This window comes from Momordica charantia, assembly GCF_013281855.1.
Source record: "Momordica charantia cultivar OHB3-1 chromosome 9 unlocalized genomic scaffold, Mcharantia_2.0 BLBB01000009.1, whole genome shotgun sequence".
In the NCBI taxonomy this organism is placed as follows: Eukaryota; Viridiplantae; Streptophyta; class Magnoliopsida; order Cucurbitales; family Cucurbitaceae; genus Momordica; species Momordica charantia.
The window spans coordinates 28,110,246-28,126,486 of NW_028275167.1; the positions used below are offsets into that span (position 1 = coordinate 28,110,246).

General features: G+C 36.0%; 2 protein-coding genes across 5 annotated transcripts; both read left to right on the forward strand.

Annotated features, from left to right (window-relative positions):
* Nucleotides 1-1,022: 1,022 nt before the first annotated feature.
* LOC111010050 (glycosyltransferase family protein 47) lies at nt 1,023-8,030 on the forward strand. 2 transcript variants are annotated; one of them, XR_015787228.1, is made up of 5 exons: nt 1,023-1,706; nt 1,944-2,066; nt 4,655-4,822; nt 5,288-7,364; nt 7,743-8,030. XR_015787228.1 is itself a non-coding variant. In XM_022283322.2 (4 exons), the coding sequence occupies exons 1-4, from the start codon at nt 1,368-1,370 to the stop codon at nt 6,968-6,970; spliced, it is 2,313 nt and encodes a 770-aa protein (XP_022139014.1). In that variant the 5' UTR covers nt 1,023-1,367; the 3' UTR covers nt 6,971-7,560. The 2 variants fall into 2 exon arrangements, 1 of the variants encoding a protein (XP_022139014.1); XM_022283322.2 differs by lacking the exon at nt 7,743-8,030 and having other exon boundaries at nt 5,288-7,560.
* A 2,771-nt stretch (nt 8,031-10,801) lies between these two features.
* PDK1 (3'-phosphoinositide-dependent protein kinase 1) lies at nt 10,802-16,020 on the forward strand. 3 transcript variants are annotated; one of them, XM_022283461.2, is made up of 11 exons: nt 10,802-11,603; nt 12,497-12,677; nt 12,852-12,904; nt 13,426-13,527; nt 13,657-13,765; nt 13,858-13,936; nt 14,112-14,277; nt 14,549-14,680; nt 14,771-14,937; nt 15,203-15,425; nt 15,603-16,020. In XM_022283461.2, exons 1-11 carry the CDS (start codon nt 11,433-11,435, stop codon nt 15,684-15,686), a joined length of 1,467 nt encoding a protein of 488 aa, XP_022139153.1. In that variant the 5' UTR covers nt 10,802-11,432; the 3' UTR covers nt 15,687-16,020. The 3 variants fall into 3 exon arrangements, with proteins under 3 accessions (XP_022139153.1, XP_022139152.1, XP_087974081.1); XM_022283460.2 differs by having other exon boundaries at nt 10,810-11,603; nt 14,549-14,683; XM_088117955.1 differs by having other exon boundaries at nt 11,462-11,603; nt 12,472-12,677; nt 14,549-14,683.
* The last annotated feature ends 221 nt before the right edge of the window (nt 16,021-16,241 follow it).

The window sequence follows — 16,241 nt, forward strand, 5'->3', positions numbered from 1 at the left end:
CTGAGGTGAAAGCAAAGTAGAGGACCTGCAAAAAAAAATAAAAAAAATAAGCACTCTGACACTCAAGTTAGTGACTGATCGATCTATACTCGAGAGATAATATAGTATCTGAAAATGAGGTGGATAGTCTCTATTTAAGGTGGAGCTTCCGACAAGCTCTCCTACAACTCTCTGACAATCCGATAATCACGGTGTTTTGTTGTGGATGAGATGTCGGGGGTTCCTACCTGCATAAATAAAGTATAGGTCGGCTTTGATTGATAAATCAATTGACTGCAGTATGAGTTTGAGTCAGCTAGGCTGATATCTTAGACAATCAAGATGTGAGACTCTAGTCGATTTGACATAGAACATGAGTTGCAATCATCTTTAGTAGTTCGATTTGATCTTTACGAAGGTCAAAACCAGTGTTTATTTTACATATGAATCATTATAGTGACTCATTATTGTTGAGCATACCATATGTCGACATGTGACTTGCGAGTAATCACCTCTAATTTGAATGATTTGACTGCAAGACGAGCATCAATAACTCCTCTATGAGTAGATCTATCTTGGTGGGTTTAATATCTTATTTATCATGTTATTATTTCAAATTCTATTTAGACAGGGCGTATTCAATAAACAACACTAAAATTCTGTTTCCATGATTTGAATGGAATTTTAAATTCCCATCAGTTTATGAATATTTATAACTTCTTGACCAGAGCAAAATCATTAACCATTTATAAACTAATTTACTTGATGCACGCATTAATTTACCGCCATATAATAAATAGAAACTTCTGTTAGGGTGGATCCGCAACTTCTTCCTAGCCGTAGGGGCTTTATTGCAAAAAAAAGTTCCACAGGAAAATTCAATCATGCGCGTTGATGTGTAGGTGCTGACGTCATCCTACACGTGCCACGTCCTTGTCCTCGTGCGACGCGGAGACGGCGAGTACCAATCAATGCCTAAACGCGGAGAATTCAACCTCTCGGATTTGGACTTCCACTTTGGAAAATTAAAATATTATTCATTCTTCTCGCTTCGCCCCCCCGTTTGATTTATTGGAAAAAAAAGGGGAAAAAAAAAAGAAACTCAAATACAATTTGTACAAATAATTTATTCATTCCCCGATTTCCAAACTCGCCATTCTCCGATTCACAGAGCAATACGGAACCCCCCCGGCGATTTTTCGTTGACCTCGCCGAACCCAAGGTGCAGTTCGAGCGAATAAAGCCGAGGGGAAGATCAAAACCGAGGGATTTGGTTCTCGAAATGTTGTTGAGAGTAGGGCGTCGTTTCTCCGGCTATGTAGCGGCAGTGTGAGATCTTTCCGTCGGCGGAGAGGCCCCTTTGACTCGTCTCGGGGTTCATTTCCGAGATGGGTTCGAGTCCAATTGGGGCGGGAGGGAGTGGAGCGGCGAGTATTGGCGGCGGCGGCGGAGGCGGCGGCGACGGTTCCAGCAGCAGCTGCTTGTGTGGATGGAAGTGGCAACAGAGACATCTCAGGCTGGTCTCTTCTGGGTTCGTCTTCTTCTTCGGATGCTTCGTTTTGTTTGGATCGATTGCTACACTCTACGCTTGGTTAGCTTTTACCCCTCAGTATGTCCGTACGGTCGGCGGCATCTCATCGCTTGGATGTCAAGAAGACAATGAGGGTTCTTGGTCTATTGGGGTCTTTTATGGAGACTCTCCCTTTTCCCTTAAACCCATCGAAACTGTGAGTTTATCTCAATTTCTAAACATCAAACTCTTTTTTGGTTTTCTTTTCCCCCAAGTTTCTTTTTTTTGTTATATAGTCTATTTCATCTGTTTTTCAGCAGTTTCTGTGCATGTAATTAACTCATTCCTTAGTTCAGCTTTTGTGGGGTTTACAACTTTGGAATTTCTGCATATGAGATGGATTCTTGATTATGCTTTTGGATTTAGCTAAGTGGGGGGTTTTAATTGGGTGCAGGCGAATGTATGGAGAGATGAGAGTGCTGCTTGGCCAGTTGCTAATCCTGTTATCACTTGTGCTTCGGTTTCTAATGCTGGTTTTCCTAGCAATTTTGTTGCCGACCCTTTTCTTTTTGTTCAGGTAACTTTTTTTTTTCAGTTTTGGCTGCTGAAATATTCTAACTTTTTCTTTATGCTGCAACTTTGTGTTGTGATTCACGCAATTGTGTGGTTCATGAACCTGCAATTCTATGGTCCTTTGATAGTTCTGGTGCTCGTTGAAGTCCAACTTTTCATGTTTATCATATCTTTGCTCTGCTTTAAGTTTATCACTTCTTATTTAATGGAATGAAGCTCACAATACTGATTTTTTGATTGTTGTTTTTGAAAAAAGTAATCAGTTTGCATAAACAACTTTGGACAGCAAATATGAGGAATCCTTGTTCTTGATATAAAAAAGGGAACATGCATTTCTTTGTTATTTCTCAATTATTTTCTTCTCCTATAATCATTAAAGATTAATACATTTTGTTTTGTTCCAAAATGATCTATATATCTTTTCTTCATTCTTTTGCTCCTATCACCTATGTTAGAAGCTTCCATATACATGGTAGAATAGTTTGGCAGCCGTTCACGAAACCTTCTAAGTTCTGTGCAATTATAGTCTAATTTTTGTTGCAATGTAACTTGAAGTACTAGAAAAGTGGTAAAAAACCTACCAAAGAAGAATAATATATTGCTTACCTTCTTTTTTGTTGTAAAGTTTTCAATATTAAATTTAAAACCAGAGTGGGCATTTAAACTGTTGTGATAACATGGTGTAATTTGAGGGCAAGAAAAATATAAACAGATGGGTATAATGAGCATATGAACAGAAACCACATGTGAAACTTCATAATCCACCTTTTAGTTTTGATCCCGTGTCAGTCTGTAGCTATTTGATAAAATTGCATCTAAGAGGTTCTTTTGAGCAGGAAGTGCTCAGTGTCTTTGACTGGGTAGTTTGAAAGACCAAATTGGATGCTAATTTTCACCCTATATTTACGAGTCACTTGTGCATAGCACAATTGGTCAAATACTTAAAGTATGGTTCTATTCTGATAATTTTTATAAGACACTAACAATGACCCAACTTTAGTTGTTGCTGCTACACAAGAATTGATATATACTTGTATTAACAAAGCGGGCTTCCTTAATCCATTTAAATGGGCAGGGGCAGAGCAATTTTTTCGTAGGGAGGGGCTAAAATTGTCCTTCTAACTTCTAAATATATACTTGGGAAAATTTGGGAGAATTTTAAAATCTTCTTTTTTATATAATTTTTTAAATCTAGACTAACATGGGCCACTGCCCCGCTCCGCCCCTGCAAATGGGTCTTTCCACAGTCTGCTTGGCTTTTTTGTAGACCAGGCTATGTTATGGAAGCTTCAGAACTCTGCTTTTTTATTCGCTTAACAGTTGGTGTAAAAAGTTGCAGAATTTTGTCATTTTTATTTATTGTGGTGGGAATTCTTATTTAATCTTCAATTAAGAAATTTTAATTATTATAATTAAATGAAATGATGATGCAATCATTAAGTAGCTGTGGGATAATAAGTCTTCAATTATGATAAATGAACTTCCATTATGTCAAATTAAAAGAGGATAGGAAGAAAGGAAATATCTAAAATTAAAGTCATAAATGTACTAGAAAATGACCATGTGATACATTTATTAGGTTGGGTGACTTTGAATGTAGCCAGTTTGGCCTAATTTTTATCACAAATAGTTTGGAAATTTGGCTCTAACTTTAGCTCGATACACAATTTTTTGTTGTGGTAGTCTGGTGTTGCCTGAATTAACACTACAGAACGTACAAGATGGAGGTTCTTGATAGCTATTGAATTAACTAGTTACCTCTAGTGAGTTATGCATTTTGTGTCTGGTAATATTCTGGTGAATAAGGTTCCTAGTTAAACTTATGCCATCGTAGACTGAAGCTTTATTCACTCATATTCGAGATTTCATTTTATAGTTTAAAGGTTTAAATTCAATATTGGTCTCTGAACTTTTTTTTTTCTTCTCTCTTTTTTCCCTTCTATTTTGATGAAAAGCCGAGCTTTTATTGATAAAAATGAAAGAATAACAAAATACATACAAAAAAAAAACATAAAAAAAAACAGCCCGACAAAAAGGAACTGAACGATTCCAATCTAGTAAACCTAAAGAGTATAAAACCAGTTTAGAAGTCATTGAGTTCTTGTTATAAATGCAATATGAAAGTTTAGTTGCATGGACCAAAATATGTTTTTATGCAAAGTTCAAATAATATATTCGAAAGTATAAAACCAAAATGAAACAAGGATCAAAGTTCGAATTCAAAATAGTATTTAAACCGGTTTAGAAGTCATTGAGTTATTGCTCTCTATTACAGACTTCCAGGAGTATCTTCCTATTGAAGAATTTTATGCCACTCTCATAGGAACATTCTTATTTGTATTTCATTGTGTATTCAAATTTTTGTTTAATGGATACATTATATTATAATGGTTGCCTAAATTATTTTCTTCACACTTTTCTCCTTCTACGACCAATAAATAGTTAAAACTTTTTCTTTGACGAATCACTTTCTGCTCTTATTTTCCTTCTTGTGAGCATGTTTACTCTTTTCACGAACAAATCAATCTTGCCATTCAGTTCCGATACATGTGCAACAATTAACATAATCATTGTGCTTAATTATACTGGCAGGGAGATACTATTTACTTATTTTATGAAACCAAGAATTCGGTATCTTTGCAAGGAGATATAGGCGTTGCAAAGAGTGTCGATAATGGAGCAACATGGCAACAATTAGGCGTTGCTTTGAATGAGAAATGGCATCTCTCTTTCCCATTTGTCTTTGATCACCTTGGTGAGGTAAGAGACTTTGATTTTTTGTTTTCTTTTTATTTTTTTGGTTTTTTCTTCTCCAAATGAATTGGGTAGAAACTAAAATCATTGCTGAAGACTGTCTAACTTCACCATATATCCAAGAATGTTTTGGACAGATGTAAAGTTGGTTTTAGATCTCTAAACCAAGCGGATTTCAAAATGGTATCTCACTAGCCTAGATTCTCGGTTCAAACCCCCCGGTTTATAACTTAATAACTTAAAATCCTTGTTGTCTTTCAGAACTTGATATAAATTAATGAGGGTAGGCTATGAGCATAAGGGAAGGAGGGCCTCAATGCCCTGATTATATTTTAAAAAATAGTGATTTAGCTGGTTTTGATTGTTTATGGGCTTGGGATCTTCAGTGTCTACTTGATTGAATCACTTTGGAGAACTGGATTGGTTGTGCGTTCGATATTTTGTCTAATTATCTCCTATTATTTCTTGCAGATATATATGATGCCTGAAAGCAGTAAGAAAGGGGAAGTTCGTCTTTATCGAGCGGTTAATTTTCCTTTGAAGTGGGAATTGGATAAAATTATTCTCAAGAAGCCGCTTGTTGATTCAGTCATCATCAATCACAATGGTATGTATTGGCTTTTTGGGTCGGATCATAGTGGGTTTGGTACCAAAAGAAATGGGCATTTGGAGATATGGTATAGTAGCTCACCTCTTGGTCCTTGGAGGCCTCACAAGAGGAACCCTATCTATAATGTAGACAAAAGCTTCGGTGCTCGTAACGGGGGCAGACCGTTTATTCATGAGGGTAGCCTTTATCGCATTGGTCAAGATTGTGGCGAAACATATGGTAAGAAAGTTCGTGTTTTCAAGATCGAAGTTCTTACAAAAGATAGATACAAGGAGGTAGAAGTTCCTTTGGGCTTAGTCGAACCGGTTAAGGGTCGCAATGCTTGGAATGGTGTTCGCTACCACCATGTTGATGCCCAGCAGCTTAGTTCTGGTAAATGGATTGGGGTGATGGATGGAGATCGGGTACCCTCGGGTGATTCAGTTCGTCGTTTTTTACTTGGTTGTGCTTCATTTGCCGTGGTTGCTGTTCTTGTTATTTTTCTGGGTCTGCTACTTGGAGCAGTGAATTGCATTGTTCCCCTTACCTGGTGCGTTTATACTACGGGGAAGAGAAGTGACACAATCTTAACCTGGGAAAAGCCAAATTTATTTTCTTCAAAAGTGAGGCGGTTCTGTAGCCGAGTGAATAGAGCGCCTTCAATCCTTCGAGGTTGGGTAAAATCTAATACTTGCACTGGCAGACTTGTTCTTGCTATTTTATTTGTATTTGGAGTTGCACTGATGTGCACTGCAGTGAAATACATATATGGGGGCAACGGTGCCCAAGAAGCGTACCCATTTAAAGACCACTACTCTCAGTTCACGTTACTAACGATGACCTATGATGCTAGACTTTGGAATTTGAAAATGTATGTGAAGCATTATTCGAGATGCTCATCTGTTCGAGAAATCGTTGTGGTGTGGAACAAGGGAGCACCTCCAGAAATGAGTGATTTGGATTCAGTTGTGCCTGTTAGAATCAGAATAGAAGAGAAGAACTCGCTTAACAACCGGTTCAAGTTGGACGCTTTGATTAAAACTCGAGCTGTTTTGGAGCTTGACGATGACATCATGATGACTTGTGATGATGTTGAGCGAGGTTTTAGGGTATGGCGACAACACCCTGATCGCATTGTGGGCTTTTATCCCCGACTTGTTAATGGAAGTCCTTTGACATACCGAGGCGAGAAATATGCTCGAACTCATAAAGGGTACAATATGATACTTACTGGGGCAGCTTTCATTGATAGTGAATTTGCTTTTAAAAGGTACTGGAGTGCAAATGCAAGGCCAGGCAGGGATTTGGTTGATAAGATTTTTAATTGTGAAGATGTTTTATTGAACTTTCTGTATGCCAATGCAAGCTCATCTCAAACAGTAGAATATGTGAGGCCAGCTTGGGCAATCGACACGTCAAAGTTCTCCGGTGCCGCTATCAGCAAAAACACCCAAGTTCACTATCAGTTAAGAAGCGACTGTCTCAATAAGTTTTCGAAGTTGTACGGAAATTTGGCTGATCGGAAATGGGGATTTGACAGGCGCAAAGACGGATGGGATTTGTAACCGATGAAAAGAGTTTCTCCCAAACAAAGGTCTCTGTAACTTATGTTCAACATTGCTGGTCCTTCTCTTCCGAGTGCTTTCAAGTGAAAACTTCCAATGTTGATCTCTTCCCCCCTTTGTGAATTTACTTGGGGAGTTTGAATATCTATAGTTTCAGTCAGTGAGATGTACATTGCTTGTCACGTTTTGATTCGCCCTTCCCGAGAGACCGATCCCGCTTGGGGTTCCCTAGATGGCTGTTCCTGATTGGCTTCGAGATGGTCACCAACTCGCCACCCCGATGCTCGCAGATCAGCGAGTTCTGGTTCTCGGGTATTCTGTTACTTCTTGTTGTAGCTTCATTGTACCATTTGCCCTCATCTGAAGGACTGTAGAACTGTACTTTAACAAAAAGGTAAAGGGTAACCAAAAGAAAGCTCTGAATTTTCAATGGAAGAAAAAACACTGCCTTTTTCTTTTATTTTTAAATTTTATATATTCCCCTTTCTTTTTTTGCTAGAAATATCAATTCTACTTTCTGGTTAGGCATACTGAAAACTAGTGTCTAGATGATGTCCACTTAATGAATTTATTGTTTGATTCATCATTCAGCTCTTGATCTTGTTATCTCGTTCCACGTCTCGGGATTATGCTTCTATTTAGTCTATATCGTCAACAATGTCAATAAACTATTTTCCTATTTTCTTGGCATGTCTACTGATTAATATGTTTATTTTGTGTGTAATATGATTGGTGCTTTTTGATTGATATTTGATATGTTTTGACTGTAAAGTAAAAGTTAGGGTGGGAAGGGCAAATGCAGGGAGATTGATGATTCCCATTGCTTTTGAGGAGAGCCCACAGACAGACCCCTAAACAACTTTTTACATTGTAAGAAGGGAAAAATCCCACATGGGCCAGCCTTGTGCAGTTTGCTTGTGGGGGCCACAGTGAGCAGCTCAGCCCACCTCGGTTTTTTTTTTTTTTTTTTTTTTTTTTTTATAGTAATATTGTTTTCGGTGAACTTTCAAGATTATTCAGTTTTTAGCTTTTGCTATTTTAGTTATTACTTTTATTTCAAGATTATTCTATTTTAGTTTTTAGCTTTTGCTATTTTAGTTATTACTTTTATCTGTCAACAGATAAGATATCTTGTTTCTTACAAACGTTGGAGGTTCAATTTTTCATCAAAGTATTAATATATTGTTAAGGATGTCAGAAAAGAAAAATGACATAACAATGGTTTATAATAGACATAAGTTACTCCTCTCATTGTTAATTGGTTTTGAGATGGAATTCCATGAATATTGATATGGTATTAGAGCCCAAAACGTTCAAATGAACATCCGATCAAAAAAATGAGCAGATCGATGAATCAAAAGAATCATGATCATGAATGTTAAGGATCCCACGTTGAAAAGAAAAGGAACATAATAATGATTTATAATAGACATGAACTATTCATCTCATTGTCAATTGGTTTTGAGATGGAACCCATGAATATTGATATATATAATATATAAAATATAATATGAACTATTCATCTCATTGTCAATTGGTGATATATATAATATATAAAATATAATATGAACTATTCATCTCATTGTCAATTGGTTTTGAGATGGAACCCATGAATATTGATACATATAATATATAAAATATAATATAACAAAATTAAATGATTGTTTTTTTCCTTCTCATTTTTATTTATTTCAGTGATGGAAATAAAAAACAATCAAAATAGTGCGTTTTTTTTAATTTAACAGAAAAATAAACAGACACATCCCCTCGACGTGGGGATGGAATGGGACTGGGAAGAACACAATCCAGATGGGCCAGGTTTCATGGGTGCTTGTGGGCCCCCAATTTCATATCATATATCTCCTGCTCGGAACCTTAATGTTGGTGTTGATGAAAATATTCGAAATCTCGAAAATATTCGAAATCTCGATTGTATGAATAGAAAGATTTGAATAACTCGTAAAGCTATTTAAATTAATAAATTAGTATTTCATACCTCTTAAATAAGTTGTAAACATTTTTTTATGCTTTTAAAATTTATTGTATTACCATGGTTAGATCATGCTTAGGAATAATTGTAAGCATTTCTATAGTATATATAGTGGAAATATTGGTTTATCTCTTGTATGAATATATATATATATATATATATATATTTTTTGACAGAATCTCTTGTATGAATATTGAGTTATCATCAATTGGGAAAAAACTAATGAAAATATTGATAGGCAAGCGAATATTACATTGCTTCGAAAGAAGTATAGAAACTTATTTTCCTTTTTATCTTTGCAAACTATAAATATGGAATATGGTGAAATTGTCTTTTGAAACTCGCCTGAATTAAAGTTAGGCAAGCGGATCGAGTCACTTGGGTCAAACCACCCAATCAGACCATACTTGAGCCAATCAATCTGAACCTATCTAAGGAGACTCCCTTAATGATAGGAGAAAATTGAGACCCGACGTACTATCTCACAATTGCACACATTAGATTGTGTTGGGTTTAGCATCACGCTACTACCGACATCATAACTAAACTACTGCATCAACACTACTAAAATATAATTTAGTTTTTTTAATATTTTAATATGTAAGTTGATAGTTTGATCATCTCCCTAAGCTTACGAGTGTGAAACGTTCTTCTTAGCTCAGTGTGTTAAACCATGTATACATATTTTTTATAAATTTTATTTGATTTTTGAATCTAAATCATAAATCATAATCAAGGTGGGGTTTGATTTGTGATAATGCTTCTCATTCTTTTAATGGTCAAATCCTTCTCGTTGGCTTGAAAAAATTCATAGTTCTCTTCTGGAAAGAGTTGCTGAAGGCGGAGGGCAAATCACCTTTGTTTTCAACTCTGCAATCTTGCTTTTCAATCTTGTCAAAAGCCCTTTGACTTCATTTCATAAACCAATTTCCATCCTTTTCTTTTTAGCAATTTTTTAAACTTTTATTTTCGTTTTAAAAAACAACAAAAACGATACAGTTTCCCTAAATTCGACCCTCACACTCCATAGTTATTGAACTAAAAGTTCTTTATATATATAATATATATAATATATATATATATATTATAGATCACATGTATTAAGTAGGGTTACTTTAACTGCATTTATGTTGGTTTTTTTGTTTGTTCTTTGAGCCGTAAACATATATTAACCTGCAGACTTTGTCAATATTTTCAACATTTCATAAACGTTTCAAAATACCATTTTGAGCAAACATGCATTAATATTTTAAACTAAAAATTTACGTAGTAGAATTTGTAACAATGTGGCAATTAACGTCTCAATTTTACCTAAAAATCTTCTTTTCCCATTGTCAAAAGAATTTACATGCTTCTTTGTAATCTATCCAATTTTGTCATAATCCCCCTTTTAAAAGCTACAGCTTTTCTATATTTAATCTATACAAATTTCCTCACATCATTCTAGATTCTGCGTATCACTTTCTATTCAAAATATTAACAAACATTCACTAAATGTATTTTTGAAACATTTACAAAAGGTCAAAACTTGCTTCGAAACTTTCAAAATGATAGAAATAATCGTGAAACAAACCACAAAGTTCAAGGGGTGCTCTTTTTTTTTTTCATCTTTCTTTCTTGCATTTTAGCCTAAAAAATCTATTAAAATATGTAACAAGCCTTGAAATGACACCTTTTGAATTTAATTAAGCAATGAACAACCAACCTTATAAAAGAAAAAAATAAAAACAAAACATCATATAGTCTGCCAAACAAAGATCCCATTAACTTTCAAAATTTCCTTTGGAATTTCATTGTGCTGCCTGCCAAGTGCCCAATTCTCATATGCTCTGCCCTTCCCCTTGCCACCCACCCTACATTGTTCCACTGTAGAGGTCCCTAGAGAGAGAAAAGCACTGCAGCCCCCCAAGTTTAGGGCAGCCCTACGGAGAGGAGAGAGAGAGCGAAGCAAATTTTAGAGAGAGAAAATGAATTGAACGAAAATAGATGGTCGATTCCCATCATCCAATCCCATGTGCTTCAACCTCTCTCCTGTCTTCTCTCCAATCCACAAATCTCTCTGATCTTCTCTCTTCCATCAAAATTTCTCCTCATTCTCTCTCTCTATCTCTCCAATTTCCCCATATCCAAATTCCCAAATTCCTGTTAGCTTTCTAGGGTTGTGAAATTTTGTTGCAAAGCTAAAAAAAGCTGGTTAACATTCACAGATATCCATGTTATTACCTCTGCTGAGAGGTTCCTCCCAAATTCCCACCTTTTTTTCCGCCCCTTTTTAAACGAGAAACTGTTAAAGAAAAAAGAAAACTCTGATCAAATTTGTGCTTTCCCATTTGTTTCTTGTTGTTGCTGTTGACTGTCCCGGCTCTGTGCCCAAGAACAGGGGCTGGCTTCGTAGAGAGAGAGAAAAAAATTGGAGGTCTAGAGAGGGAAGGAGGGCGATTAATGTAGGGAAAAGGGGTTTTGAAGATAGAGATGTTGGCAATGGAGAAGGATTTTGATGCCAAGTTGAATGTTCAAGGCAACTCTTCTAATGGTGGCAATGTTCCGAGATCCAAGAGCTTTGCCTTTCGCGCTCCTCAGGAGAATTTTACAATCCAGGATTTTGAATTGGGAAAGATATATGGCGTTGGTTCATATTCGAAGGTATCCATCCTCAATATGCTGGTTTATTTATTTATCATTATTATGATTATTCGAATTTTATTGCTACGTTTATCATTCATTTGTTTTTCTATGGAGTTCTTTAAATTTGATTTTCGTTTCGTTCTGTTCTGTTCTGGATCGATTCTGTTGCAATTTAACATATCGAGGGAAATTGTGATGGTTTTTTTCCAGATGGAGAGATGTTTAATTCGTGTAGTGGCACTTTGTTGGTTCTTGTATGGTAATTTGGGTATCGGAGTGAGAATCTATAGATATCATAGAATGTAATTAAATTTCTTCTTCTTTTTCTTTTTAAATCTTATGGACAAGGATCAATTTTCTTTTATCCAGACTCATCATTCATTCTGTGCACTCGAGGTCGTGTTAATATAATCGAAGAACTATGTTTTGGCTCAAGAATTGAACTGGTTTGGCATATCAGACAAATGGGGTTGAAAATGAACTAGGGTTCCTAGAATTCATATAAGCTAGAACATTTATTTGTCTCTCCTCTTCCTTTCTCTCTTTCCATCTTTGCTTGACAACGGTTGCTGGATCATTCATGTCGGATGGGGAAGATCCCTCTCGGGTGCTACTTGACGCATGAAACTCAACTTATCTATTAGCAACATTCGACCTGCCAATTAATAAAATTCATTTTATGATGCATCGGTTATATGTTAACAAATTATAACTGGTAATACTGAGAATTTTAATAGATTAAGGATGACATTGAAAATTTCCTAAAAGATCAGGGATCATTCGGTATGTTTAGCCATTTTGTAGTTTTGCATTCATTATAATTATCCTATTTATCTTTACGGGGGTGAGTGTCATGATATCGACTGTATTATCTATTGCTTTATAGATGGCGTTTTAAATTTTGTCACCAGGTTGTGAGGGCGAAGAAGAAGGACACAGGAACTGTATATGCATTGAAGATAATGGACAAAAAATTCATTACCAAAGAGAATAAAACTGCTTACGTGAAGTTGGAAAGAATTGTCCTTGATCAGTTGGACCATCCTGGTGTTGTGAGACTATTTTTTACCTTTCAGGACACTTTTTCTCTGTGTATGTATTTCTTAATTTCACCTTTTTTTCTTTTTTAATATGTGAATCTCCCTATATTTCATGTCTTTTTATCTGCTTAGTCAAAATTCGCTCCGCTCTTATTTATTCATACGTTATTTTTTGTTATTCATGTTGTTTTCTTACTGATACTCTTTTCTTGGTTTTGATGTTAAGACATGGCACTGGAGTCCTGTGAAGGTGGAGAACTTTTTGACCAAATAACCAGGGTAAGTTGATTTGAAGGAACTTGAGAACGTGCATTCTTCCCTCACTTGCATCGTGATCTCTCGTAAAATGTATAAATCCCGATAGAATACGTTTCTAAAGTATGCTATTTTATCATCTTGTGTACTTAAATATTGAAATTGAGTTAACTAGATATATGGTTGTGTGTATAAATTGCAAAGTTTTCGTGATCAGGGGCGTTAGTTTTTATTTTCTTGGAAGAGTTTTGGACTGGAGAGAAGCCTCTAGTAAAAGTTTGTTAGCATGTTTAACTGTGTTGTTTGAATTCTTACAAGTCATTTATATGGTATATGTTTCATCTTATTTCTGCTTTTTAACTTATCCTGTTACTGAGTTTGAAGTATAAAATCGTTCTTTCTGTCATATGGTTTCGTTTTGCTTTTCTCTAACTTGATTACTCTTGAAGCTTTGGATGGCTGTGATATTGTCAGTATATTGCAGATGCATGTGCTTCTTGGCATTTTCTCTTTTTCATTCTAAACCTCAAGTAATTTATCAACAGAAAGGTCGTCTGCCGGAGGAAGAAGCTCGGTTTTATGCTGCAGAAGTCGTTGATGCTCTTGAATACATACACAACATGGGATTGATACACCGTGACATCAAGGTTTCTTATCTTTTTTTTTTTCCCTCTTCTCTTCACTTCTCTTCTTGTCAAGGTTTCTTATCTATATCCATCTGCTCTATTATTGTTGAACTGTGGCACATAAAAAACATAATAACATTTTTTTGGCAGCCTGAGAACTTGCTCCTCACTAGTGATGGACATATCAAAATAGCAGATTTCGGGAGTGTGAAGCCTATGGTGGATAGTCGAATTACCGTACTTCCAAACGCAGCATCAGGTTTGTTTCGGTTTATGTCACCGACTGCAGAAGAATATAGGAATCTAGTTCAAGCGCATTTTGACACGTTTTGCACCAATTTTTACATGTAGATGATAAAGCTTGCACGTTTGTTGGCACTGCTGCATATGTTCCTCCAGAAGTCCTAAATTCCTCCCCTGCCACTTTCGGGTAACGAGTTCGTCTTACTTGCCTGTTCATAATGATAGTACTTTATGTTATCCTTTTTGTTGGGGTCTTGGAAATCAAGAGATTATGCTGGTATTAATGTTTTTATCTTTTACTTTTTGTTCCGTTTTCGCGTACTCTCCATATAACATAACCTGGTTTTTGGACTTGAAAACAGAAATGACCTCTGGGCGCTGGGTTGCACCTTGTACCAGATGCTTTCAGGGACTTCTCCATTTAAGGATGCAAGTGAATGGCTTATTTTCCAGAAGATCGTAGCACGGGATATAAAATTCCCCAGCTATTTCTCGGAGCAAGCCAGGGATGTCATCGACCACCTATTGGTATGTATGCTACCGGAACATCAAGTTTTCCTCAGAATGCCTAATGGAGTTTCTTGTATTATTATTATTTTTTTTTGTATTCCAGTTTCTTTTACTACTTTTCAGACTTCAATAACTAAATGAATTGTAACAGGATGCACTTTGATAGCTGTTAATCCAGCTTCATGAGAAATCTTCTGCTTTTGTATTAAAAATCCTTTCATTCTGTAATATAATGTTTATCATATGTTCTGTGCGAGCTCGGCCTTAACTCGTCTTTTATCTGTTACAGGATTTAGATCCTGGCAAGAGACCGGGTGCCGGACCTGAGGGTTATGCTTGTCTCAAGAATCATTCCTTCTTTGAGGGGGTTGATTGGAAGAACATAAGAACACAAACCCCTCCCAAGCTTGCTTTGGAAGCAGTGGTATTATTTGCTATTAAAACTTCCCTCTGTTATTTATTTGATCCATATGTTATTGTTAAATACGTTATCTTGCACTTGTATCTGCAGTCTCATTCGAACGAGAACGAAGATGGCCAGGAGTCCTCTTGGAACCCTTCACATATCGGAGACGGTGTACCAAGAGCAAATGATGGGAACACTGGTTCTGCATCAACTTCTGAAGGATCAAACCACATTACTCGGCTCGCGTCGATAGACTCCTTTGATTCAAAATGGTATCTGTTTTCTTCGCGATATTGAATATATTACATTGCTCAGGAAGATGTCCTAGATTCGATTTCATCCACTTTATTGTAACTTGCTTGCGTGAATCGCCGGGTAGACTTCTTGTGAAGGGTGATTCGATGCACAAAACCATTCTAAATTGCATCCTGTTGATTTAGTTAGCCCTTTTTCGCCCGAGTAATCGTAAAAGTAGACATTTATCGGCTAGCCTAGCCATTAGAAGAAACATCTAAATGTTGATTTTCATCTTAACAGGCAGCAATTCCTTGAACCTGGAGAATCTGTTCTTATGATCTCAATGGTGAAAAAAATTCAGAAGCTAACAAGCAAAAAGGTTCAGCTTATTCTCACCAACAAACCAAAGTTGATTTATGTTGATCCTTCAAAGCTCATTGTGAAGGGGAATATCATTTGGTCTGACAATCCTAATGATCTCAACATTCAAGTGACTAGTCCCTCAAATTTCAAGATTTGCACAGTATGCCATATCAACTCTAAGCCCCTTTTTCTTTAAAATCTTATCCCAATTTCAAAAACCAAAAATATGTGCATTTCAAAGTCTAACTTTTTTTTTTCCTTGGCTAGAACTTCTAAATTGATTTATAATAAAGTATGAAATGGACAAAATTGTTCTGATCCAAAGTTCATTCTTCAGCCAAAAAAGATTGCCTCTTTCGAGGATGCGAAACAGCGAGCATGGCAGTGGAAGAAGGCGATCGAGGGGCTTCAGAATCGGTGAATCATTCGTGGCTTCGACGACACATTCTTTGGAAGAGTTTACATTTTAAAGAGGAAAAAAAAGTGAGTTCATTAATAACTTGAAACTTTCTAGGAAATTTTATTCAATGGAAGTTATTATAGTTGGAAGAAAAGATCAGCTAATCCCCCAACCCCAAAAGAAGAAAGCTGGAAGGAAGAAGAGAAGAGGAAGAAAGAGTGATATTATTATATCATTGAATCATTGCTTGGAATTGTATGTGCAGTTCTACTTAAGCCTGTGGGATTAATACTTGTATTGAAGGATACCTGCCAGTCATTAATGAAATTTATTCTCATCAAATTATTTTCTATTATATGATTATGAATCCTTGTTTTCTCTTATTTGGATGTCAGATGTTTCATTTTTTGTTTTGTTTTCAAAACTACTTCGTTGTGTTTATTTAATCATTGAAAATAAATTTTTTAAAATTATATTTATAAACTTTGGATTATGAAATGTTGATGTGATATGTTGATTAGCTCAATTTGAGCTGACGGGATATGACGAACAACTCTGATAAATAATAGGCATGTT

What these genes read in the sequence shown, in the direction of transcription:
- LOC111010050 (XM_022283322.2), top strand. Translation starts at nt 1,368, where the DNA reads ATGGGTTCGAGTCCAATTGGGGCGGGAGGGAGTGGAGCGGCGAGTATT. An exon ending in ACCCTTTTCTTTTTGTTCAG is followed by an intron (nt 2,067 to 4,654) that starts GTAACTTTTTTT and finishes TTATACTGGCAG; the next exon opens with GGAGATACTATTTACTTATT. An exon ending in TCTTTGATCACCTTGGTGAG is followed by an intron (nt 4,823 to 5,287) that starts GTAAGAGACTTT and finishes TATTTCTTGCAG; the next exon opens with ATATATATGATGCCTGAAAG.
- PDK1 (XM_022283460.2), top strand. Translation starts at nt 11,433, where the DNA reads ATGTTGGCAATGGAGAAGGATTTTGATGCCAAGTTGAATGTTCAAGGC. An exon ending in TTTTTGACCAAATAACCAGG is followed by an intron (nt 12,905 to 13,425) that starts GTAAGTTGATTT and finishes ATTTATCAACAG; the next exon opens with AAAGGTCGTCTGCCGGAGGA. An exon ending in GACTCCTTTGATTCAAAATG is followed by an intron (nt 14,938 to 15,202) that starts GTATCTGTTTTC and finishes TCATCTTAACAG; the next exon opens with GCAGCAATTCCTTGAACCTG.